Consider the following 16,490-nt stretch of genomic DNA (forward strand, 5'->3'; position numbering starts at 1 on the left):
TAAGGCCTCGGCAGCTTCAGATCTTGCTTGGTTACTAAGATACCATCCCTGGAGATTATTCTGCTTGGTATTTAATATATATAAACATTAAATATATATATTTATTTATAATCAAGTCTTTCTAGACACTTCCTAAAAACACAAAAGTATCACACTTAAGGTTTATTATTTTTTGTCTATCTTCTCACCCCATTAAACATGTTTCCTTCAATACCCACATTAAAAGTCTCTAATGACTCAAGAAGTATCCACGTGAATAATAAACATCTACTTTTAAAATCAATTTTCTTATGAGAAAATGATTTTTTTCAGAATTAATAAAAATGTGGCCCCAGGTAGCATTATTCACTTGTCCCAGAGCTAAGAACTCAACTCTGTAGGCTGGGCAAATTTGGCTAGGGATACCTCATGCCAGAATAGCATTTATCTGGTGAGGGTGGTCAGTGGTTACCATGGTCAGCTTGTCGTCGCTATCTTCAGTGCCAGAGATATTTATGATTCTGAGTACACCATGCACGGCTATTAAAGGCAAAAGAAACAGCAGGGGCATGGTTCCAGCTGCTTAGTAAACAAGTAGAGCAAGATGTTTATTAAAGCTGGCTCTCAAGTGACAGATAAATGCACAGTTCTGTTCTGCATTCTAAATTCGGCATGTTGCACACTCAAAAGCAGATCAAAACAAGAGAGATTTTTAAAAAATCATAAAGACAAATCGCAACAGTGTCAGTATGTGACAGGAAAATAAATAATTTACCTTAAAAAATGATCTCCCTTCAGCTCCTCGAGTAACATGTAACTGTAATTCACGAAATAAAATTAAGAGCAATTTAGGAATGTACCATTTATTACCTTGCTTAGAATCAAGCTTTTAAAAATCCATTTAAATAGGTTTTTGTTAAGCCAGGGCATGACTGAATCCTTTAAACAGACAGACAGGCAAAGCAACAGCTACATCACACGGCTACTGGCATATAATTCTTGTTTATTAATGTGCAATGTTTACATCTTTAAAAAATGAAACCCAAAGAAAAATGCACATACACAAAAGACATTAAACAGACCCTGTACAGCATCTTCCACCACATGAGGTTTCAGTGGAAGGTTTCAGAATCCCCTTGTTCAACATTGTTGTAAGTTTCTCCATTTTCACTGTCCAGAACCATATTTACAATAAAATGTACAATATTGCAGGCTGTGCAACCTTCACTTGATTACACCTTTAATTCCTTGGTTGTCTAGAACATCATGGAAATGCCAATAAATTTGAGAGCTCACCCAACTGTTCCTCTTAACCTTTGTTCCCAAAGGAAAAGGGCAAGACTATTAATCAGGCAGCAATTTATCTTTAATTAGGAAAACATAATTAGGTATTATCGCCTAATCGCAATTAGTGGTTGGAGAAAGTCACATTTCGGGAGCAATGACCCATGTTGGATTTCAGTTCTCCTCTCACCGGATTGTACATTTGTATTTATATTCGTCAGCCAGCCAATAAAACGTAAAAGGCAATCGCTATGCTTCTCTGCCGTCCAGTGTCAAAGTCACCAACTTTCTGCTAAACAGGTAAACCAAGAGAACTTTCCACAACCACAAATCAGTTATGTCCATTTCCTGCTCAGACATCAAGTGTAAATCAAAATAGTTGTATAAAAAAAAAATCCCACGTGAAATGGACTGGAGAACCATTCTACACTTCATGTCTGGTACAGTTAAAAACAGTTTAATGTCTCAAGGCACCACTATGGTCGAACATCAGATACATGGGTAATCTGCTAATCTACCTCGCTGTAAAGTCAGTAAATAGCTTGTGCGGTTGTGAAAAGCAATCTCTAGAGGACCATTAAACGTACAATAGGCACGTGTCTCATAATACAAATAGAAAACAATGAGTCTAGAAAAAGCATGTTGAGCACCGTTGTGGCATTGTTTGTATTTCTTTACCTAACGCTATGTAAACCTGACATTTACAAAATGAAAGACTATGATTTTAAGTTACGCTCAGGCTCGCTCTTTGTGCTACCTCCGCCTAAGAGACTCTAGTTTGTCCGCATACTTGGAGAGGCTGTTGGGTCTTGATCAGCTTCCATTGCACTGGTAGATTCCTTCAAGTGCAAGCTCAAGTTTTCCGATGTCAGATGGGAGGAGTTGTAGACTATCTCGTTAAAGTCAGACCTGATACACACCAAGGGGGGGTCATTCAGGGGATCTTCCACAGAGACCTGGGTGTTTTCTCGGGTCATTCCCATGTCTTTGCTGTGTTCTGAGGGGGATTTCCTTTTCATGCGAGTATAGGTTTTATCTTGATTCTCCATGCCTTGCTCATTTTTCAAAAACCGTCCAAAGAACCAAATGAAGAATCCAAACCACACGAAAGCTATCAAACTGGGAACAAAAGCCAGACACTTGACATCTAAGCTAGCCCCTGTGAACCTGCTATGTAAGAACATATCTCCCTCGACGTAGGTTTTGTTGGTGTGCGGATTAGTGTGGTTGGATCTCCATTCCCAGGAGAGCTTGGTTCTGTTCAAATCCTTGAGACTTTCAGAGTCCTTCACTGTATATATCTTCTGCCCTGGACCGATATACTGTCCATACTCATGAGGTTTGTAAAATATTTGGTTCTTCCACATATTCAGGTCCAAAATCAAGACGAGAAAGATAATTCCGTAGTTAAACCATTTACCTGCATTTAAAAGAAAATACTGAGTTAATCAAAGGCTGATAAAATTGCAAGAGGATTTTCGCCATTAAAATAAAGATAATAGTACAATAGTGTGAATTGTTGGAGAACTAGAGCTGCTGACAATCTTTTGAAAGTGTAGTGCTATCAAAAGTGAAATGACAATGTAGAATGACTAGGACTTTGACAGTAGGTCTTACAGTAACATAGGATTTACTATAATATGATTAAATCTCTTTGTTTTATATGCACCATGGCTAGATTCAAAGTTAGTCTTGGGTTCTTCTATAGAGTGGTTTAATTAGTGGTTTAAAAACTATTCTAATTACATTTTTAAGAAAGTCCAATATGTGATTGACTATTTCTTACAGTTTTATAATTAGGTCTGGAGAAGAAATAAATCATCTCACAATTCGAGGCATTGTAGAATGTCAATTGAATTCGCATTGCTGTTTGTAGGAGACCTGTTGATTAAGCCATTAGTTGATATGATTCAGATCAATAATCCCTAAACATTCATTTCAAGACTTAAAAAATTTATACCAAATGCTCATTGAACACAGTGCATGTATGAAATAGACTACTAAAGCTAATAAACTACTGGAAGATATTACCTAGAGAGAATTTAGCCACTATGATTTCCTCTTAGTACTTAAAATATTATATATGAACTAGAGAGACAGCTCAGTGATTAAGAGCACACAAAGCTCTCACAGGAGATCTGAGTTTGGTACCCAAAGCCCGTGTCACACAGCTCACAATATCCTGTAATCCACTTCCAAGTGCAATGTGATGTCTCTGGCCTCCACAGGCATCTTCCCTCACAAACATACACATACACATAATTAAATATATTTAAGTAAATCATACATATATTCATATGATGTTGTATAGTGACATGTTATTAAAAGGTGTTTTCATAGGCAAAGTATGCAGACATTTTCTAAGGGATAATACATTCTATTATTGTTGTTATTATTTCTTACAAGTTCTATAATATCAGGTATAGTATAATAACGTTACTACCACCCTTGAGTTTGTTGTAGCAAATGGTACGATACATATAACAGACTCTAGAAGCTTTAGTCATAATTTTAAGGTGATGGCATTGGACACCATACAGTTCCCCCTTCACAGGGCTGTGCATATTGTACATGGTGCAGCTTTGGGGAAAGAGATCTGTGAGGAGGTTGAAAACACTTTGTGCACCTTGTTGGATCCTTTGACATGTAACGTTGAGGGGTGCATCCTGCTCCAAAATCCTCCTGCTAGCTTTTGGACTTAGGTTACTCGCTTAAATTCTTTAAAGCCCCCATTTCCTTCCATGAAGAAAAAAAAATATTATCTCTTGAAGTTAACATCTCACGAGCTTATTAGAGGCTAAGTGCTATGCCTTGTAGATAATGATTCTGTCATCTTAAACACTGTTAATGGTATCATCAAAATCCCGCCTGACCAATGGCAATTTCTTTGTCTAAAGGAGAAGTTGCCACTTGCTGTGTATTGAAGAGTTCAGCTAAAGGAACTGACAGTGCTTACATCTTTGTACTGTGTTGTTTTGTAGCTTGCGTTTACTTATGGTTGATTATCAGTATAAACATGTTTTAGTCTTGAAGCTCTAGAGGCTGACTTGAACTTGGTTACCACGTATAACAACAGTGTCCCCAACATTCCAAGTTATTGTCTGTTTTAATATGCAAAAACAAAAATCAAATTCAAAGGTGTGCGGTATCATTAAGCATCTATTGAGATCATACGAGACATTGTGTAGAATACTGTTCCAGATGGGGAAGATACAAGCTTCTACCTTTCAAGGGGAATTCGTCATCTTGTTGGGGAAAACAGGTCAGAGATGTAACAGACCCTAATAACAGATTGCATTTGAGAGATGCTAACGAGGGATACAAACTATAAATGCAACAGACACTGAAAACATGGAATGAAAACCAAGGAAAAATTTCTGCAGAAAGGACTTTGGAGGAAGCAGCAATTGACATGGTAGCAAGTCACATGGCCCTTGAGGAAGAAGCAAGGTTGAGAAGCCTGGAATGTTTTCGTTTTTGTTTTTATATATATATATATATATTTTTTTTATTTTATTGTTATTTTTTTATCAGTTACATTTTATTAACTCTGTATCCCAGCCGTGTCCCGATCCCTCATTCCCTCCCAGTCCCTCCCTCCTTCCCTCATCTCCACCGTGCCCCTTTCCAAGTCCACTGATAGGGGGGACCTCCTCCCCATTCATCTGATCCTGTTTTATCAGGTATCTTCAGGACTGGCTGCAAAGCCCTCCTCTGTGGCCTAACAGGACTGCTCCTCCCTTTGGGGGTGGGGAGACCAAAGAGCCAGTCATTGAGTTCCTGTTAGAAATAGTCCTTGTTCCCCTCACTTTGGGAAACCAATTGGTTACTGAGCTACCACAGGCTACATCTGAGTGGAGGTTCTAGGTTATATCCATACATGGTCCTTGGTTGAATGTCAGTCTCAGAAAAGACCCTGTGCCCAGATATATTTGGTCCTTGTGGAGCTCCTATCCTTTCCCCAACAGACTAACTCCCCTTCTTTCTTATGATTCCCTGTACTCTGCCAAAGGTTTGGTCATGAGTCTTTGCTTTGAAAACACTGCTAGTTAGAGTCTTTCAGATGCGCTCAGTAGACTCCTGTCATACGTTCAATGCACATCCCATCTGTCTTTCTAAACAAGGATTGATCATCTTACCCCATGTCTGCTCAATTGATTATCTTTTTTAGGTGTATAGATTTCATTATGTTTATCATATCTTATAGGTCTATATAAGTGAGTATATCCCGTGTTTGTCTTTCTCCTTCTGGGATATTTCACTCAGAATGATCTTTTCTAGATCCCACCATTTGCCTGCAAATTTCATGATTTCCTCCTTTTTGATTGCTGAGTAGTATTCCATTGTGTAAAAATACCACAATTTCTGTACCCATTCCTCCGTTGATGGACATCTGGGTTGTTTCCAGGTTCTGGCTATTACAAATAAATCTGCTATAAACATGGTTGAGCAAGTATCCCTTTTGTGTACTTGAACGAACTTTGGGTATATGCCTAGCAGTGGTATAGCTGGGTCTTGAGGAAGCACTATTCCTAACTGTCTTAGAAAGCGCCAGATAGCTTTCCAGAGTGGTTGTACCAGTTTTGTTTTGTTTTATTTAGTACTTGTGTGGTTCCCCTGAGAGAATGGCACGCTGAAAAGAGTGAGTTGTTGGAGAAAAGATGAGCCAAGAGAAGGGGAAAGGAAAAGCGTGGGACATGTGATAGGGGAAGAAAGGCAGTCGAGAAACAAGGGACAGGTAGAAAGGGAGAGTTCAGTCTCACCCAGCGTGAAGGAGCACTCGCCTGCTGCAGCCGTGACAGCGGCCACAGTGCTGAGGTTCTCTAGAGCGCCGCTGTGGCCATTCTACGAGTTCTTTGGTAATAACAAACGTGTAACAAAGCTGGACTGAATGGCAGAGCCAAGGGGTCTCTCAGCTTTACCTCCGCGGACCTTGCTGGAATGTCTACCACTTGGTTCCGTTTAAAATAAAACCATGAGAAGGGAAACCCGACAGAAAGAGTTCCTTGTTTCTAGGGCAACTAGTTTATCACAAGCTGGAGTTATCACCACCCCTGAAGTGGGGAGACGAGGCGAAACAGGGCTACTCGTGGGGTCAGTGAAGAATGTTTTCCTGTTGGCTAGGTGGATGCTATGTACATGTTAATAAGCAGAGAAAAAGCCAATGAACTCAGAGTAAATACGGAAGTGAGTGGACAGTGACCAAACTAAACAAGGATACTGGAGCGGGGGAACCTTTTCTTGTATGTTTCTGGAATTTTTCTGCTACCTCAACAGTGTTGGGGCAGTCTTCACTCTATTATAGCAGTTAGTTTTTAACGCTCTTTCTCATGTGCCACAGAGTAGAAGGAAAAAGATGAAAACATGCTGTGTAACTGCAGTTTCACTATCTTCAACCATGTGTGAGAGGAAATGCCATGGGGACAGAGCCCATGCCAGCCTCACCCTGACATCAAACTTAGAGCATGCCCTCTGGGGTACCCAGCTCAGCCTTTCTTGTCCACCATTATTTTAGTTACAGTGTGAGAACGGTTAACTAGTTTTCTGATTCTGCCTCTTCTTCCCACGAAATCCTACTTACTAGCTGTCGCTGGAATCCTGGTTTTGTATTCTATGAAATGAAGAATAATCCAAATGTAACTCTCTCAGAGCATTTGCCTGTGTGTGTTGGAGGTTGGGGGAGTCAAACAGGAGGTTATATTTGAAAGGTGTCAGAAATACATTATATTTGCCAAAAATGTAGCACAATATCACTTCACCAATTTCTTTTCCCTACTTTGCTAATCCAGAGGGACAGAAAGGCATGGAAGTGCTGTAACAAAGGTATTTCTATACAAAAGGGTATCATTTTTTTTTGTCATTTTGATAAACTATGAGTTCCTGAGCACTGGTGTCTACAGACTACAGAGTACTCGTTTGATAATAGCTCCAAGAAGAGTTTCATTGTGTAAGTAAACTTGGAGGCCAACAAGAGCTCTGTTGCCTCTGCCTCTCCATCAACCTTGGGAGCCCACATGGGAATGGGAGATGCCGAGATGCTTAGGGTAGAGCCCAGATAATGGCAGCCTCCCTAAGACATCACAGTAACTTTAATGTCCTGCATACGTGACAATGTTGCTCCACCACTGCCATGGCCACTCAACTAAATCGTGATGATGTTGAAAGAGTAGAAAATGGTCCTTTGCACACAGGACGGAGCTCCATCCTTAACCATCCATCCTCTGATTTGTGACAGTGTTTTGCTAACTTGGTAATGCTTCTTCCCCTTAAAGAATTCCTTGGCCCTGTGAGATGTGAAATCCCATAACCCAAAAATCAGGCAGTGCAGACTCAGCCTTGTGTGTTGGCGTCCTCGTATGAAGTGGGGAGCTGGGCTTCACAATCCTTAAGGCTTCTTCTCAGCCTCAAAAGTCTCCCTGGCTGAGCACGAACCGAACATCTCCAGAGCCTCGATGTTATAGGACAAGCCAGAAAATCTCCAAGTATTGAAAAATAAAAACAAAACAAAACAGGCAAAACACAGTAAGAAAGCTATACTTAAAAATGTGTACAGTTTGGGAAACACTGTTTGTCATGAAAAAGTAAAGCTTACTTTCTGAAAGGGCCTGCATGAAAGTATGTAAGAGAAAAAAAAAAAAAAAGGCCCAAACAGAAAATGCTTCTACATCCTTTCCCCCAAGTGTGCCGTTGTGAATACATGATAAACAGTAGCTGGAGGGTTGGAATTTCCACATTAATCATGTGAGTGTGTTTGCATTCCCCCTGTTGCTTCAACTACATAGCATAATGCAAATCAGCAAGGAGGTAGGACAGAATCCATACATTATTTCTATTAATCTCTTTGTTGAAATAGCTCTCTGTCTGCCTTAATGAGAAATCACTGCATGATGTTGGCGGAGTTACCTCTTTCTTGTAGTCTGCCATTTTAATAAATCTTATTGATTGTCAGAAATAATATTGCAATGGAAATGTTATCTTTTTACATTGTGGGAGTTTATGGAATCCTTGGATATGTAATTTTAAAGGAGTCTTCATTAAATATCACCCTCATTTAAGACACAAATTGACAATAATTGGGGAAATGTTTTTTTTTTAAGCTGAGGAAAATAAGCCATAGCATGCTCATATTTGTAACATGTAATGAACATTTCATGTTTCCAAAAGCATCTAAAGTAATTTTAATCATGCACTCACTGGAGTTGCCAGGTGAAATTATCATACAGCTATCCTGTATATGCCTCTCTACCAGTTGGGCAGTACCAGTTGGCTAGATATATAGAGCAAGTGTTTGTAACATTCACACTGCCCATTATGGATGTCCTTAAGAGCCATTGTGGGGCACTGGGAAGCCTTGACAAAGATGATGAATACTGGAAATAATAATAATAATAATAATAATTGCAACCTGCTGTATCAGTAGTCTTGTTCACCATCAAAGTTCTTTTCTTCCAGACACAGCCATAAAACTGGACTTCTTAGGCCCAGTCTCTCCCCAGGTGACTTAGGGATGTCTCCAAAGCACATGCGTGCTTGGTCACAGGGCCTCCATTTGGCAAACAGAGTATGTGTTTACTAATTTATGAATGTGTGGCACTTTTGACCTGATAAAGTACATGCTTAAGATCTAAGTGCTTCTGCTGTCATTGCTTCCTTGAGGAAGCAAGCCAATGTGACAAGCACAAGTAGTCTTTGTAAATGAAGAAAATAAAGAGAAGAGACAGCAGATTTATGACCAAGTTGATGTCCATTCATCTATGACTTTGCTGAGACTAGGGACAAAGTCATTTGCATTTCTGTGTCTCCTAGATCCTAGCTTGGTTTTTGATGTTAACTTTAAATGTCCGTGAACCAACTTATAAATTGTGAAATGATGTGCCGCCCCAAATATAAAGAATGACTTTTGAGTGTTTTACGTCAAATGCTTACTTTAATTATGTAATCACTTCTAGACTCTTGTTAGAATTGATTTAATGTGGAAGGTTCAGAGAAGCAAAATATTCGTGTCTTGATGATTATAATTAATTGCATATTTGAGTTGTTCCTCTGGACGTAAGGACATTTGCTGAAGGATGTGTGAGTTGTGTTATAAAGTGGTCACATACATAAGTGAAGACAAGACAAGACTTGGTAGGGGAGGTTAGCTTGGGTTCTGCCAGGTTCTGGGAAGACAAGCATGGCCTTGAATGATGATGAGTTTTAGACAAACAGACAGATTTGCTCCTCTATACGGAAGGAAACATGGTTAACTCTCACACCTGTACAAGGGCATGAAGTAGAAATTGCTTCCAGAGAGGTTTGGGAAAATTCTTAACTGGGAGTGTAGAAAAAGGTCTTTGTGTATCTTGGGTAAATATACTGTCTTCAGAGCACCTTTCATTCCCTATCATGAGTCTCTCACTACTTTTGTTGGACAGACTGTCCTGCATGGGTCGCAGCCTTGTCCTTCCCAGGACTTCCTGTCATCTGACTGACATAGGAGGACTCCTTAACAAAACAATTTTCTAGGAACTCATTTGCTAAAAAAATCACACAACTATGGAAATAAAACAAATAAAGATAAAACTGTGGGAACCAAACAAAGGACTCTTGCCTATTATTTTTCACATCCTCGCCATCGTGAAGCACCTGTGCCCTCCCACCACCTGGGAAACAGAAATAGAAACATAGATGCTACAGAGGCTTGTTTACATCCACATTTTCATTTTTGCCGAAAGGGTTCCCGCGGGCATCATTGTGCCGGCAGTGTGAATTCCCTCCTCGTTGCTACATAAGCCTTCCTTCTGGCTTTTCTCCCAAACCCCTCCTAATTTACTCAGATGATGGCCACCAGTGGGCACTTCTTTTGTTTGGCTGCGATGACAGATGGCAGAGCTTCCGCCGAGACTGGCGTTAATAGGACTCAGAGGAGACTGGAGACTTAGTTGAGAGGCCATCTCTTCTTGCCCCCAGAGACTCCGTCCATCGCATTTTTTAATCCAGCTATGTGCATCTTATAGGTGAATGGAGAAAGGGCAGAAGATATAACCATATATTGTTTTTAGCTCTCAATTTAAGAACAATGGACTTGGGCTAAAAGTACCAATGTGACTTAATGGCTAACCATTGTCCTCTTTGTTGCTGACTTAAAATTCCAAGAAAAAGTACATTTTAACACACACATTGATAGAGAGGATTGTATTTAGAAGCAGTACCCCAGCTTTTAAAACGAAAGCTCATACACACTGTAGCAAACCATCTGTCAAGGGGGAATCCAGATGAGCTAAACAGATGCAATAATTCAAGTTATTTTTGACATGCATAAATAAAACAAGCTTAGAATTGGCATTAAAAATTACTCCAATCCTAAATGCTTTTAAAATGTCAGTGGGAATTCATCAGTATCAGAAAGCCCTTTACATAAGAGTATTTCCTTAGAAGGAAGCATTTTCCATCCTTAGCTCTCTTCTTCCTGGAACTCGGGGATTAGAGGCAACCTCAGAAAAGTTAGAATAGAGGATAAATGGTGAAAAAAAAATCTCTCTCAGGCTACCCAATGTTGGATTAAACAGGAAACAAGAACTCTGGATGAACAAAATGGCAAGTGTCAAGTACAAAACAGTAACGCTTATGCTCTGCATTGAGTGCTGTGTTCTTACTCAGGAGTTTGATTTTCACAGCAAGGTTTAGGATAGGTTCATTGCTATCCCCAAGGCACAGATGAGACACCAGCCTCTAAGAGGCTGCTGGACTAGGTGAGAGCCATAGCAACAGAGTTAAAGTCCATGCATCAGCCCCAGGTCCCCAGTTACCGTGTGACACACTAATGCCTTATCTAGCACATACTTATATAATAGCTTGCGCCCAGGACAGGCTCACCGCTGCTTTCTGGAGAGCCTTAAATATCCTCACACAGGTTCGTCCAGTATAGAGCAAGCACGGGCAAGTAACTCAATAGAGGAATCTTCTAAGTGTCTGCAAGGTCCCTTTCCATCCCTGGCTTCTGCTTCCCCCACGATCACCTTGCCAGTCATCACCCACATTGAGTGATATTACATTTTCTCCCTTAGAGTTTTTAGAGGCATCTATCATGCACCCTTTCTACTGGCCACATCACCTCTCTGAACTTAGCATTGTGCTCATCAGCTTTTGTTAATGGTTGTATAAGTGTTCTCCTTTCATTTCTGTTGCTATGATAAACTTATGTTTTTTTCCCCAGCTCATTATTTAAGGTTATAATCCATCATTATGGGGAAATCACAGTGGCAGAAGCCTAAGTCAGTTAGTTGGCCTGCCGCAGTCACAGTCAAGAGGAGAGAGAGACACAAACGCACCCACACTGTCTGCTTGCTTATGATACGCTGCTACTTTCCTTTGGTCTTTTATAGTTCTGGCTGTTGAAATGGTGCTGCCTGCAGTCGGTTGGATCTTCCAGCACCGATCAACAATTAAGAACATCCCCTGAAGATATTACCATGGGCCTACATGAACTAAATAGTTCTTTAATTCCCTCTTCCTCAGTGACTTTTTAGGTTGTGTCAAGTTGATAGAGTTAACTATCACGCCACACCTCTTGCTAACTTGACACACAGACAAATCACTTTTAAAACTCTAACCTTCCACCCCTTGTCTTATTTTGTTACATGCAATATCATCCTTCTGAGTTACTTTTCTGCTACTGTGATAAAACACCATGACCAAATGTGACTTACAGAAGAAAACCTTTTTGTATATGGTTTCAGGTAGGAAAAAAATACATCAGGTGAGGAAGCATGGCAGCAGGCTCCTGGAATGAGCAGCTGGGAGGCTGCATCTTTAACAGCAAGCATGAAACAAAGGGAGTCAACCGGAAGAAGGGAGGGATGAGAGACTCTCAGTGCCCTCCTGAAGTGCGTGCTTCTTGCAGCAAGGCCCACTCTTCTAAACTTCCCGAAACGACCCCCACTGGGAACCAAGTGTTCAAATACCTAAACTTAGGGGAGACATTTCTTGTTCAAACCACTACATTCCACTCCCCAGCCCCTGTAGTCTGGATCATGATCAAAATGCATTTCGTTCAACTTCAAAGTCCCCTTTGCCTTTCAGTCTTGACTCTGTTTAAAAGTCCCAAGACTATTAAGACTCAAGGTAATTTCTTAACTGTAATTCATTGGAAAATCAAAAAGTAAACTTCATACTTCTAATATACAATGGAACAGAATAGACAGTATCATCCTAAAGACTGGGGATATAGTTGAGAAATACTGGACCAAAGCAAGACCAAATGCCAGCAGGACAAACAATAAATCCCATAGCTCCACAGTTAGTGTCAAGGGCTTTGATGGCTTTGCCCCTGAGGCACTGCTGCCTGAAACATACACCTCTCTCTTACAGTGAATCCCTTCTCTGTATGCAGCCCTCCGTGGCAGATGACTCACAACCCGGGCACTTCTAACATCCTGGGGACTCCACTGCAACACACAAGAAACTTCACTTTCACATATTCGTGCATTGACCTCTCAGAGACATCATGCAAGGGACTCCCCAACCACAGGCTGCCTGGACTCACTGGCTCTTTTAAACAACAGAAGAATCCATGAACCCTCCATTCCTGCATCCTTCATGCCTCTAAAACCTATCTCTAAAGTCATGTAAATGACATAACCAAATTTGGCTGCCATCTTGGGATGGATCCTGCCACCTTGAACCACATTAGCAGCAGCTTGTGTTCGCAGTTGTTCTCTAGGATTAGAAAACTGCTTAAGCCTTTCACAGTCTGGAAGTTTAGCTGGGTGGGATCCTACTCAAAGGGTACCTTTGCTTTTATTCCTGTGTAAACAAGGAGCCTCTCCCTAACTGTAGTCTTCTCCATAACAATTACGGTCTCTCTTCCAGAACATCCCTTAGCTGTAACATTAAGTTTCCTAGTGCTCTTTTCCTCTCCAAACTATACATTTTGTATTTTTTTCTCCTCCACTTGCTCTTTATCAATGCAAACTTGGAGAAACTTCATCAGTAACAACCATACCACTGATGCAACATTATGTTGTTTTGAAATTTCCCTTGACAAAGAACACAGCCCATTACTCTCTAATTTAGATTCAGGTAAATTCTCAGGACAAAGGCATAAAGCAAACATATTCTGTGCCAAAATATCACAGGAATGGCCTCTAGACCAGTTGCTAATATTGTTTGTCTCCGAGATATTTTTAGCTAGATCACTACAGCCTGGATAGCTCTTAGCAATATATCTTGTAGGCTCCCATTAGGACAGACCATTAAGCTTGCTCACAGACTGACAGAATTCAACTCTTTTTCTAGTCCAAACTCTTCTAGTCCAAAAAAATGGACAGGCTCTTCTCAGTAACAGCTCAGTCTCTGAGCTGTTCAACTTCTGTTTTGATTACTGTTTCAGGGTTTCTATTGTTGTGATGTGAACACCGTGACCAAAAGCAACTTGGGGAGAAAGAATTTATTCTGCTTACTCTGCCATACCACAGTTCACCATCAATGGCATTCAAGGCAGGAACTCAAACAGTGAAGGAATCCAGAGGCAGAAACTGGTGCAGAGGCCATGAAGTAATGCTGCCTATTGGCTTTCCCAGCCTGCTTTCTTAGAGAATGCAGGACCACCAGCCCAGGAGTGAACTCAACCCTCAATGGATTAGTTGGGTCCTCCCACATCAGTCACTGATTAAGAAAATGCTCTGCAGCTTCCCTACCTCCCAATCTTCAGATGCATTCTTTGAAAAGAGGTTTCTTCCACTCAAATTGTCCTAGCTTGTGCCAACTTAATGTGAAAACTATTTTGGGACATTATTTTGCATTGCTGGGATAAAACATCATGATGAAAAACAATTTATGGAAGAGTTTATCTTGGCTTACAGTTCAGAAGGGCAAGAGTCCATCATGGTGAGAAAACATGTCAATAAGCAGCAGGCAGGAACTGGAAACTGAAAGATCACTTCTTTCAGAGCAAGCATGAAGTAGAGTAGTGAACTGGAGGTAGAGCGAGGCTATGTGCTCTTAAAGCCCCCCTTTCCCCCTTACCCCCCCCAGCAACAAACTTTCTCTAGCATGGCCATACCTCCTAAGTCTTTCCAAACAGTGTTCCCAACTGGGGACCAAGTATTCAAATATCTGAGCATAAAGGGGGCATTTCTAATTCAAACAACCACATAGCCCAACTCTTTAAAAGTCGCCGATGTCTTTAAAAATTAGTGTTTTTTAAACATCCAGTGTGTTTGAAAAAAAAAATAAAAGTAAGAATTATTATTCCAAAAGGAAGTACCAGGGCATAAAACCAATCACACCAAAGCAAACTCCAAATCCAACAGTATGAGTCCAAATCCTGTAGCTCAACATTCAACATCTGGAAACCCACTCCTATTGTAATCCTCTGGGCCCCAAAGGGCTTGGGAAGTCCCCCTTCTCCAGTCTTGCTATCTGCAACACACACAGCTTCCTCTTAGCCAAGAAACAAGAGTTTATACCTTAGACAATGTACTTCTTTAGCACATCACGCTGAGCATAGTCTTCTGTCTGCCAGCCCAGCTTTTACTTGTGTTTGTGATAATATGGATCCCAGGTTCTGCCCCAAAACTCAAGCACATATGGCTGATGAATTTATTTCCTTAAACAGTCTTCCCAGAAGATTCTGACACATATTATTTGAGATCCATTGGTGGGTATAGAGGGCATCACTCTTAATTATTCCAGTGATAATACAATATTAACTTATTTTTAAAAATCATTCAAGTCTTCCTTAATTTGTACATGACAGAGGAGCTACTCAACAAGTTAGCATCTGCAGTTTAACAGAATTTCCAGGCAAGAGAGACAGTGTTAAAACACATCATGAAACACAGTAATTTGGAAATTTGATGTCGGTTTTCCCTAGAAGCATTAGACTTGCAAACTGTGATGAAGTAAAAGCTACTTCCCTAAAGACTAACTGTTTCTCCATAGTAGCAATCTTTTTCGCTGATTACCAGCAACTAGAGAGGGATGGAAACACAAAATTAAAGACAGAAAGGTTTGGCTTTTCTCAAAATCTGTAGCCATTTTTACAGAAAATCCTAACAGATATGGACACGTACGAACAAACCGGAAACAACACAACTTTGTTAATGTTTACAGTGCAGCTTTACCTCAAAACCCTCACTCCTTCAATTTAACCACTAGAACGCTGAGCTGACTTTTCAGTGGATTCAGGTAGTCATCGTTTTCATGGTAGATTCTGGGGAAAACGTGGACCTTCTGACCTCAGCGGTGAGATCTTGGTTAAAATGGAGCAATATTCAATCAGCTACATTACCCAAAGGAGACTTTCCTAAGTAATTCCTTGGCTCTTCCTCAGACCTATTGTGTCAGAGCTGTTCAGTAACTGATGGGGCTAGGGCCCACCAATACATACATTTAAAGACTCTCTAATAACTTGTCAATCAACCTATGTGGGGAGAGGAGAAAGCCCTAAGTGAATGGAGTTCAGAATGATTGTTGTTGACTTGAGCCTGGCCATGCCATGAGCTTCAGTGTCTTAGATCCTTGGGAAAATGGGAAGTCTTCCCTGGAAACAGAAAAGCCTTTCCTCCTGGTCCAAGTGTGATTGTTGACAGTGTGTGCAGAGAACACCCTGTGTACCTTCTGCCCCTTGGATATTTAAGGCCTAAAGACTGCTCCCCTATAGAGACTGCTCCTACTGAGATGAGCTAAGGCCGTCTCCTTGATCCAGATGGATACCATACACACACTTCCTTGATTTAACTGTGTACAGTAACCCTGTCTTCCCGCCTAACTGAGCCCTGTGTTTTGTCCATATGCTTTTCTTGTCTTTATTCCCTCACCACGTCAGCCAGGTCTGTCCCAGAGCTTTATAATTCTTAGCAAACATTGCCAAAAGCTTTAGTCATATTATGTCCCCTGTCTGGAAAACTATTAATCTGCCTTTAGTTTCTTTTCAGCCTCTAGTTCAAGAGACCAGGTTTGAGGTCCTGTATCTGTGTTCACCAGAATGCAAAGCATTTCTTCCGCACAAAGTCAATGACACTGCAGCTTTAGGAATCCTGCAAGCACATGGCCCTTTTAAGACACTGTGTACAACTTTTAAATGTAAATTTCTGTCCATCTTTTTTTTAAAATAAAACATTCCCAAACATTAGATACAAAACATGCACAAACATTAGGTACTGAAAGGCCTGTAGAAGGAATCCCCTGTGTACTGTATGGATGCAACACCTGTCAATTAAAAACCTATGGCCCATGGCTGAGGC

General features: G+C 40.6%; 1 protein-coding gene across 4 annotated transcripts in view; it reads right to left on the reverse strand.

Moving 5' to 3' along the window:
- Positions 1-628: 628 nt before the first annotated feature.
- Tmem117 (transmembrane protein 117) overlaps positions 629-16,490 on the reverse strand; it is a 429,918-nt gene continuing 414,056 nt past the window's right edge. For 2 of the 4 annotated variants that reach the window (XM_060388754.1, XM_060388755.1), the window contains exon 7: positions 630-2,683. In XM_060388754.1, coding sequence (XP_060244737.1) covers positions 2,037-2,683 — 647 coding nt within the window. In that variant the 3' untranslated portion in view covers positions 630-2,036. Of the gene's footprint in view, positions 2,684-16,490 lie in introns of all 4 variants that reach the window. The other 2 variants (XM_060388753.1, XM_060388756.1) reach the window with 2 other exon arrangements.

This window comes from Meriones unguiculatus, chromosome 8 (genome assembly GCF_030254825.1).
Source record: "Meriones unguiculatus strain TT.TT164.6M chromosome 8, Bangor_MerUng_6.1, whole genome shotgun sequence".
NCBI classification, from domain to species: Eukaryota; Metazoa; Chordata; class Mammalia; order Rodentia; family Muridae; genus Meriones; species Meriones unguiculatus.